The sequence below is a fragment of the Alosa pseudoharengus genome, unplaced genomic scaffold (genome assembly GCF_046254945.1).
Source record: "Alosa pseudoharengus isolate Yale_2024_CS ecotype anadromous, Long Island Sound unplaced genomic scaffold, YU_APseudo_1.1 YU_APseudo_1.1_scf_11, whole genome shotgun sequence".
NCBI classification, from domain to species: domain Eukaryota; kingdom Metazoa; phylum Chordata; class Actinopteri; order Clupeiformes; family Clupeidae; genus Alosa; species Alosa pseudoharengus.
Window position 1 is genome coordinate 39,906,224 of NW_027468576.1, and position 10,703 is coordinate 39,916,926.

The window sequence follows — 10,703 nt, forward strand, 5'->3', positions numbered from 1 at the left end:
CATTCCACACTGTTATTGGTCATACTGACATTCCACACTGTTATTGGTCATACTACTGACATCCCACACTGTCATTGGTCATACTGACATTCCACACTGTCATTAGTCATACTGACATTCCACACTGTTATTGGCCATACTGACATTCCACACTGTTATTGGTCATACTGACGTTCCACACTGTCATTAGTCATACTGACATTCCACACTGTCATTGGTCATACTGACATTCCACACTGTCATTAGTCATACTGACATTCTACACTGTCAGTGGTCATACTACTGACATTCCACACTGTTATTGATCATACTGACATTCCACACTGTCATTACTCATACTGACATTCTACACTGTCAGTGGTCATACTACTGACATTCCACACTGTCATTGGTCATACTGAACTTATACCGTCCTACTCTAACAGGGACTTTCTCTCATGTCTTTGATATTATGCCTCATCCATCCAGTTGATATATATATATATATATATATATGTGTGTGTGTGTGTGTGTGTGTGTTCGTGTTCCAGGGATCCAGTGGTGTGATATGGCGAACGCGTCGTATGACCAGCTCGTGCGACAGGTAGAGGATCTCCGCAAGGAGAACTCTCACCTGCGCCGGGAGCTGCAGGATAACTCCCATCACCTGTCCAAACTGGAGAACGAGACCTCCGACATGAAGGTACGGCAGCTCACCAGGGACAAAACACACCCCTTCACACCTCTGGATTCATATCCGTATGAATGATGAATTTTACATGATTTATTAGCACATTTACACACGTTACACATTATTCTGCATCTAGATTATGACACACGTTACACATTATTCTGCTTCTAGATTGTGACACACGTTACACATTATTGTGCTTCTAGATTGTGACACACGTTACACATTATTGTGCTTCTAGATTGTGACACACGTTACACATTATTCTGCTTCTAGATTATGACTCATGTTACATATTATTCTGCTTCTAGATTATGACTCATGTTACATATTATTCTGCTTCTAGATTGTGGATGCATTCAATTGCATGAGTTTCCTTCCTTTGATATGCTTGGTGAAACATGGGGATTTTGGAGATGAAAGGATATAGACTACAAAATGCCGATTCTTCCTTTACAGATGGCTTACCTCGCTAATAAGCTGTAAGATAACCATGCTACGTTACAGATGGCTTACCTAGCTAATAGACTATAAGATAACCATGCTACGTTACAGATGGCTTACCTAGCTAATAGACTATAAGATAACCATGCTACTTTACAGATGGCTTACCTAGCTAATAGACTATAAGATAACCATGCTACGTTACAGATGGCTTACCTAGCTAATAGACTATAAGATAACCATGCTACTTTACAGATGGCTTCCTAGCTAATAGACTATAAGATAACCATGCTACTTTACAGATGGCTTACCTAGCTAATAGACTATAAGATAACCATGCTACTTTACAGATGGCTTCCTAGCTAATAGACTATAAGATAACCATGCTACTTTACAGATGGCTTACCTAGCTAATAGACTATAAGATAACCATGCTACTTTACAGATGGCTTCCTAGGCTATCCCCTACTGAGCCTGCCTAAGGCAGATGGGACCCCCCTTCTAAGTACTCTAAGATTTTGCTCAGTGGTTTCCCAATTTCCCATAATGCACCTGGAGATAGTGCTCTGTTTGTAGCCTTATGTGAAAAGGAAACATTTGGTTGAATAGTGGATTCAATTGCTTGAGTTTCCTGCATCTAGTTTTAGCTGATGAAGGCTTTGTTCTTAGTCTGTTCAGTAGCCCCCTGGCGGGGTAGATATAGTGAACTACGGGATGTCCTGGGCTCTTTTGCCGTCTTACTGAGTGATGAGTCTGACGATGTCCCCTCTCCCCCTCTGCGGTGACCCAGTTGCTCTAAATGGCCATAACACTGTTAATGGCGTGTGCCTGCACTGCCCAGAGAGACCGATGGCTCTGCTCATGTGACCTCACTTACTGCTCTCCTCTCTCAGATACCGCTCTGATCTTTCTCTTTATTCATCCCTCTCTCTCTCTTTCTCTTGTCCCTCTCTGTTTCTCTTTCTTTTACAGTCTTCTCTCTTCCTTCCCTTCCTCTCCCTACTTCTCTTTCTCTCAACCACTGCCCTTCTCTATCTCTCACTTTCTCTCTCCTCCATCCTCTCCTCTCTTCTCTCCATTATTTCTTGCCCCTGTCTTTCCCTCTCTCTCTCTCCGTTTCTACTCCCCCCCTCTCTTTCTCTCTCTTTCTCTCTCAAGTCCCCATGAGCATCAAATTCTAATGAATCTCGTCCCACTTAGGGGATTTTCAGGTGAAATCCTTACACCGCATCCGCCAAAGACGTGCCATTATTACTGCAGGAAGCTGCAGTGTATCAGTGATGGCTTAGCTAGCTATTACAGAAACATCACGTCATCAAATGTCAGAGCTTTATTGCAAGGCAGAATTCGGCCTTGGGTATTTTATTCCCTTCCTAAATCCACCAAACTGGCCCTAGTAAATGTGATAGGCAGGGAGGAAATTGGGTTTAATTATGAGGAGTCGCTCCCTGCTGAGTCCCTCTTCCATGCGATGTGGGCAGTACCTGTAGCCGTGAGTGCTGTTCTCCCCACTTTAATCAGCCCTCTTCCATCCTCTCAGCTGCTGCCACGGGGGTTTCTGCCCAAACACACTTCCTCTCAGGCAGCTACGCAGCTCCCAAAAGCTGCATCTGTGCCCCAGTGGAACCATCCCAATATGAAATTATTTAAAACGTGTACTTTCTCTTATAGCTGCAGTGTTCCTAATCATTTCAAAAGTGCACTTTCTCCTAGCTGCAGTGTTCCTAATGCACTATTTAGAGATATGTACATATTGCATCACTGGTTGAAAAGGAAGCTGCACATCTCCAAATGTGGATTCAGACTATTTAGATTTTTGAATGACGTTCCCGGTGATGACATTCCCAAAGATGATTGGTGAGAATATTCCCCTTTCCGTCAACACACAGCACAGGAGTGTGTGTTTGCTTCAGCGTTTGCCGTCGTGGATGACTTGAGGATTTAGGGTGTGTTGTGAAGATGTTTTGTTGCCTTTGTACAAAGCTTAGTGGCAGTTTTTAGCTGTTTCTCTAAATATGGCTCTAAATCTCTAAATATGGCTCCTGAGTCTGTTCACTGACTTGTATCGTAATCGCAAAAAAGGAAATAATCGTCCGAAAATACAGTTTTACAAACACACTCCTTAACTTACTTTATTATTATTACAATGTCATGTCCTTCAACGCAGTTTTACAAACACACTCCTGACTTTATTATTATTACAATGTCATGTCCTTCAACGCAGTTTTACAAACACACTCCTGACTTTATTATTATTACAATGTCATGTCCTTCAACGCAGTTTTACAAACACACTCCTGACTTTATTATTATTACAATGTCATGTCCTTCAACGCAGTTTTACAAACACACTCCTGACTTTATTATTATTACAATGTCATGTCCTTCAACGCAGTTTTACAAACACACTCCTGACTTTATTATTATTACAATGTCATGTCCTTCAACGCAGTTTTACAAACACACTCCTTAACTTACTTTATTATTATTACAATGTCATGTCCTTCAACGCAGTTTTACAAACACACTCCTTAACTTACTTTATTATTATTACAATGTCATGTCCTTCAACGCAGTTTTACAAACACACTCCTGACTTTATTATTATTACAATGTCATGTCCTTCAACGCAGTTTTACAAACACACTCCTGACTTTATTATTATTACAATGTCATGTCCTTCAACGCAGTTTTACAAACACACTCCTTACTTTATTATTATTACAATGTCATGTCCTTCAACGCAGTTTTACAAACACACTCCTTACTTTATTATTATTACAATGTCATGTCCTTCAACGCAGTTTTACAAACACACTCCTTACTTTATTATTATTACAATGTCATGTCCTTCAACGCAAACAGAGGGAATGGAAAGATTTGTTTCCATCTCTGTCCTCAAGATCTATCAATCTCAGGTGTGTGTGTGTGTGTGTGTGTGTGTGAACGTGACCTGTGGCCACATGTTGGCTTTGACAGTGGTTTATGTCAGAGTGTTTTTGATCTTTAAGCTGAGGCGGATTGGTGTCGCTCTGTGTGTGTGTGTGTGTGTGTGTGTGTGTGTGTGTGTGTGCGCTGTCAATCCCAGCATGCCAGCGGGCCACACGTGTCCTCAGCAGCTGGGAGCGCAGCTGGATAATCCCCCGTGCTAAAGCCCCTGTTCCAGGGGTCAGTCTCTTTCTTTGGCGGTCAGAGAGCTGGAGACGACGTTATCTGCGTCACACACACACACACACTTGCCAAGGCGTTTTAAACACATAGCGCCATGCCGTTGGGCGTTCCTCTGGGAATATCTGCTCGATTCTGAAATATTACACCCTCTTCACGACATGGAGCCTGCAGAAAAGGCTAGTGTTCAGGATTTCATCCGATTTCATTCCATCTAAAATAAGGACAAACAGATGAGAGGATTTACATGCTAGCTGCGCTAGTGGCTGTAGCGCCTGTTGTATTAACAAAGGTGTTTGTTGTAAGGCTGTGAGTGTTGTAATGTTAACAGTGAGGATGCTTGTTGTAAGGCTGTGAGTGTTGTAATGTTAGCAGTGAGGATGCTTGTTGTAAGGCTGTGAGTGTTGCAATGTTAACAGTGAGGATGCTTGTTGTAAGGCTGTGGGTGTTGCAATGTTAACAGTGAGGGTGTTTGTTGTAAGGCTGTGGGTGTTGCAATGTTAACAGTGAGGATGCTTGTTGTAAGGCTGTGGGTGTTGCAATGTTAACAGTGAGGGTGTTTGTTGTAAGGCTGTGGGTGTTGCAATGTTAACAGTGAGGGTGTTTGTTGTAAGGCTGTGGGTGTTGCAATGTTAGCAGTGAGGGTGTTTGTTGTAAGGCTGTGGGTGTTGTAATGTTAGCAGCGAGATGGGATGCTTGTTGTGGTTTTATCTGTAAGGTTGTTTGTTGTGGGTGTTTTTTGCTGTGTCATCCCTGACAAGCAGTCTCAGTGATGAAGGGGCTGGGAGGGAGAGGGGATGGGGGGTGGGGGAGTGGGTACCAGTGATGCTGACTGCTTCCTGTTCCTGTTGGTTCAGGAGGTGCTACGGGGGGTGGGGGAGTGGGTACCAGTGATGCTGACTGCTTCCTGTTCCTGTTGGTTGCAGGAGGTGCTACGGCAGCTGCAGAAGAAGCTGGAGCAGGAGGCGTGCACTCTGGCCTCGTCAGGGAGGACGGACGTACTCGACCAGCTCAAAGGTATACACACACACACACACCCTACATACCGACACATACACACAGACGCACCCTCTCTCTCTTTCACACACCAACACATACACACAGACGCACCCTCTCTCTCTTTCACACACCGACACATACACACAGACGCACCCTCTCTCTCTTTCACACACCGACACACACACACACACCCTCTCTCTCTCACACACACCAACACACACACACCCTCTCTCTCTCTCTCACACACTGACACACACACACACAGGCACCCTCTCTCTCTCACACACACCGACACACACACACACGCACCCTCTCTCTCACACACACTCTCTCTATTTCTCTATCACACACACAGACACACACACCCTCTCTCACACACACACACACACTCTCTCTCTCCCTCACACACACAAACACACACACACTCTCTCTCTCTCACACACACCAACACACGCACACACACAGGAAACCCTTTATCACGCGATGACTCAGAACACAGATTCAGAAATATGGCAAACTATACAAATGGCATAGCAAAGCCTCGAACAGAACAACAATAAATGCTTTTTCAGCCATGCTGCGTGTTTTTCCTGTTTACTTGGTTGTTTATCAGACTGCTTGCTTTTCACGATGCATCTCAGTCGAGCGTGAGAGCTTGTCTCGGCTCCGCTAATATCCTGAACGAGTTCTTTTCTGCTCCAGTGTGAGCTGAGCATTAGCGGCACCAAATAATCAAAATAGAACCCGGCCGATGCTGCTGCTCATCATCTGACTGATCCCATTTCCGCCGCACCCTTGAGGAGAAGCAGAGTTCAGGAGCACTGACGACATCTTTTGATGGAGTCTGAACGACACAAAAAGACTATTTCAAGTTCAGGCATGGTGGCAGTTTTCAGTGGGTGTTTTGTACTGAGCCTGAATGAGGCACAAAGTCATTTCAAGGTCACACAAGAGAGGTTCTCTTTAAATGAAATTCTGTGAAACTTATCTTCACAGCTGCACATGGCTTTATCCAGTTATTGTAATCCAAAAGGAAAGCTTTTCATTCATTTTCAAAACTGCACTTGTACTATGCGCAACAAAAAAAAACCTCTGGCTTATTTTCAGAGCTGCACATAGACGTAACTAACCATTAAAACCACCTTAAAATCCTACTCACTCATCTTTAGAACTGCACATGAATTTAACGTACAATTACAGCCAAAAAAATAGTCATCATATGAGCTAAGAAACCCCTCTGACTCATTTTCAGAGCTGCATATGGACCTAACCAACTACTATGAGCTGAAGTACCAGCCTCACAACCTGCGTGTGCTTCCTGAGTCTCTGGCCTCCGCCTCTGGGGAGGAGGAAGATCGCCTGGCCCGGCCCACCTCCAGCCAGGGCCGAGCCAGGAGCCCCCACCGACCCTCATCCCGCCAGAGCCTCTCCGTAGCTGGGGAGGGCACAGCCATACACCCCCACCTCATGGACAGCTCCATCTCCAAAGCAGGCCTGATGGGGGAGGGTCGCGTCACGGCACAGCACCTGGAGGACCTCTGCAAGGAGAGGTGAGGATGGAGGGAGGAGAGGAGGATGGAGGGGAGGAGGATGGAGGGAGGAGAGGAGGAAAGGAGGAGAGCAAGAGAGGAGAGGAGAGTTGATGATGGAGGAGAGGAGAGGAGAGGATGGAAGAGAAAAGAGGAGAGGTGATGATGGAGGGAAGAGAGGAGAGGATAGAAGAGAGGAGGGAGGAGAGAGGAGGAGAGAGGAGAGCAGGAGAGCTCCTACTGCCTGATGGGATTACCTGACTGCAGTGTACGGAGGATTAACACACACAGATTGATTTTATATGTTGGGTGGAGTATTGTCATGAAATCAGACCAAATTCGATTTCATTTCCAAGTACTTGTTTAAATAAGATGTCACCTGATCAGAATGAAAATGTAGTGCTTTAGCTGGAGCACAATGAAAATGTTGTGCATTATGAGGAGTCTCAACATATTAGTAATGTGTCTAGAAGTGTTTGACTCAATTAATGTGTAGTTCTGTTATTTTGACGGTGTAGTTCTGTTAGCTTGGTTTGACGGAAATTCAGTGTTGTTACCTCTGCCAGGAGGTAATGTTTCTGGTGTGGTTTGTCGTTAAGTCTGTCTGTCCGTCGATCTGTGTACAGGATTATGCTAAAGCTAATGCTAAAGCTACTGGTATAATTTCAATGAAACCGAGTGGAAAGGTATAGCATGGGCCAAGGACTAACTCATAACGTTTTGGAGCCGATCCGACTAATTTTGGAGCAGATCTGACTCATGGGCCAACTGTAGAGATTAACGTTTGCTTTCGCTACTTTTGTGCCATAAGGCATTCATGCCTGGTTTTCCCTCTAGGACTCAAACCAAGGACATTTCTTGATGGTCTCACCCAAAATAGTGCCTTTGGAGTTGATGAAGTTTAGCTTTATTGGGCTGTATTTACATGTGGGTCTGATGTCGGGTTTCATGTGGTCCTGTTTGAGGTTTGTTGAGTGTCACTGGCAGTATTTATTATGTTGTAATATGTGTGTTTTATTGGATGTCAACACTCTGATTTGCTCAGGTTTGATTAGGTTATATTTTTCGTGAGGTCCTGAGTTAGAGGCTGGGTGTTATATTTGTATTTTATTAGATGCTGCAGAGTTTAGTTATGATGTTTGGGTGTTACGGAGTATGGTAGTGTGTTTCTGGTTTATAGGCTGTGATTGTGATATTTGGGTTTCATTGGGCTGTGTTGACGTGTGGTCCTGTGTGTGTTTCTGATATGTGTGTGTGTGTGTGTGTGTGTGTGTGTGTGTGTTTCTGATATGTGTGTGTGTGTGTGTGTGTGTGTGTTTCTGATATGTGTGTGTGTGTGTGTGTGTGTGTGTGTGTGTGTTTCTGTAATGTGTGTGTGTGTGTGTGTTTCTGTAATGTGTGTGTGTGTGTTTCTGTAATGTGTGTGTGTGTGTGTGTGTGTGTTTCAGGGCCATGCTCCTGAGTGAGATTGAGAAAGAGGAGTGTGAGCGTCACTGGTATTATTCTCAGCTGCAGGCCCTCTCACAGAAACTGGCAGAGCTGCCCCGCATTGAAACGGTAAGAGCAACCACACACACACACACACACACACACACACACACACACACACAACACACACACACACACACACACACGCAACACACACACACACACACACACGCACATATATATACACACACACACACACACACACACACACACATACACACACACACAACACACACACACAACACACACACACACACACACACACACACACACACACACACACACACACACACACACACACACACACACAACACACACACACACACAGAACCACAGACATACACACACAGAGAAACACACACACATAAGTGATACTATACTTTCCCACAGTAGCATAAACACACACAGATAACAAGAGCACTGAAGGATCAGATTGCTTGTGCTGAGTATCTGGCTAAACTTCAGCTCTCAGCTCACAGCTTTGACTTGAGCCTGAAACATTATCTGTCAGGAGAGATGGGCTACTCTCCAAACACCGTCCACTCTAACATACAGTATCTGCCCTCAACACAGATCAATCCACCCTCTCTTAAAGGCACAGACACCGTCCGTCCACTCTAACATATCTGCCCTCAACACAGATCAATCCACCAGCCAGGTTGCAGGGCTGTTTAACTCATCAGGGGGCAGGTTGCAGGGCTGTATCAGGGGGCAGGTTGCAGGGCTGTATCAGGGGGCAGGTTGCAGGGCTGTATTAGGGGGCAGGTTGCAGTGCTGTTTCAGGGGGCAGGTTGCAGTGCTGTATCAGGGGGCAGGTTGCAGTGCTATAACAGCACATCAGCCATAACTGTCAGGTTGTGATGTAGATCCTGCACTGGAAATAGGATGGGTGTTCTGTAGGCCCCAGGTTGTATGATATATTGAACAGGTTGCAGGGTGTGAAGAATATTAGCATCAACATAGGCATTTAGATTTTGTGCGCAGTATATTTTGCATTGTATATTTCGATTTTATATTGTATTTTTTGTTGTGTGAGTTGTGCAGGTGGCAAGTTGTGATATACTACAGCTTGTGATATGTGTTGTGCAAACTACATGTTGATAAATGTATCTTGTGCAGGTTGCAGGTTGTGATTTGTGCTGTGTGTTGCATAGACTGGATGTGATGTGTAATGTGTGATGTGTGTTGCACAGACTGAATGTGATGTCTGATGTGTGATGTGTGTTGCATAGACTGGGTGTGATGTGTGTTGCATATGTGATGTGTGATGATGTGTGATGTGTGATGTGTGTTGTGTCTGGTCCTAGTTCTCCATCCAGATGGACATGATCCGGCAGCAGCTGGAGTTCGAGGCCCAGCAGGTGCGCTCCGTTATGGAGGAGCGTTTCGGCACCAGTGACGAGATGGTGCAGAGGACTCAGGTCTGTCACTTCCCATTATATGAAATAAGTCTATGACCTTAAGTCATTCTTCTGAACAGTACCAACAATCACACTGACATACAGTAGCATTGGGTGCTGAGCATTCAGGTTATAGCAACAAAAAAATGCAACTTGCATCTTCCTCTTCATCATTGTCATCATCGCCATCACTTCCTGTGCTGCAGATCCGCGTCGCTCGTCTGGAGCAGCTGGAGAAGGAGCTTCAGGAGGCACATGAGTCTCGCGCCCCTCTGGAGAAAACACCCACCTTAGAGAGTCAGGTATGCTAACAAGGCTGCTAATTCAACACCCACCTTAGAGAGTCAGGTATGCTAACAAGGCTGCTAACACCCACCTTAGAGAGTCAGGTATGCTAACAAGGCTGCTAATTCAACACCCACCTTAGAGAGTCAGGTATGCTAACAAGGCTGCTAATTCAACACCCACCTTAGAGAGTCAGGTATGCTAACAAGGCTGCTAACACCCACCTTAGAGAGTCAGGTATGCTAACACACAGGCTGCTAATTCACACCTTTATCGGAGATTCAGGAAGGCTAGCACAAGCTGCTAATTTACCTAATACACCCACCTCAGTCAGGTAGGCTAGCACAGCTAATTCAGCCTAATACACCTTTATGAGAGATTCAGGTATGCTAGCACAACTAATTCAACATAATGCACCTTTATCAGAGAGTCAGGCTGCTAATTCAACTTAATACACCTTAATCAAGGTTAGGTAGGCTAGCATGGGGTAGTGCTTCAACACAACCCCCATATCAGAGTCAGGTAGACTAGCATGGGGTACTGCTTCAGGGTGGACCTGGGGTTGTTGTTGAGAGGAAATGGCAGCTTGTGCTAGCCTGCTGTTCAGCAAACAGTTATTGTGTGCACATCCCACCTTCAGGCAGAAAGCTTTTGCCTGATGAAGACCCAGCAGGGTCGAAACGTTACCTGTTGTGCATTAAATATATGGGAGTCAAAAGC

The 10,703-nt window shown here is 44.9% G+C and overlaps 1 protein-coding gene across 1 annotated transcript in view; it reads left to right on the forward strand.

Moving 5' to 3' along the window:
* Window positions 1-547: 547 nt before the first annotated feature.
* apc2 (APC regulator of WNT signaling pathway 2) overlaps window positions 548-10,703 on the forward strand; it is a 25,905-nt gene continuing 15,749 nt past the window's right edge. The window contains exons 1-6 of the mRNA XM_076275500.1: window positions 548-682; window positions 5,209-5,299; window positions 6,534-6,831; window positions 8,259-8,367; window positions 9,606-9,719; window positions 9,905-10,000. Of these exons, the coding sequence (XP_076131615.1) occupies window positions 548-682; window positions 5,209-5,299; window positions 6,534-6,831; window positions 8,259-8,367; window positions 9,606-9,719; window positions 9,905-10,000 (843 nt within the window). The remainder of the gene's footprint in view (window positions 683-5,208; window positions 5,300-6,533; window positions 6,832-8,258; window positions 8,368-9,605; window positions 9,720-9,904; window positions 10,001-10,703) is intronic.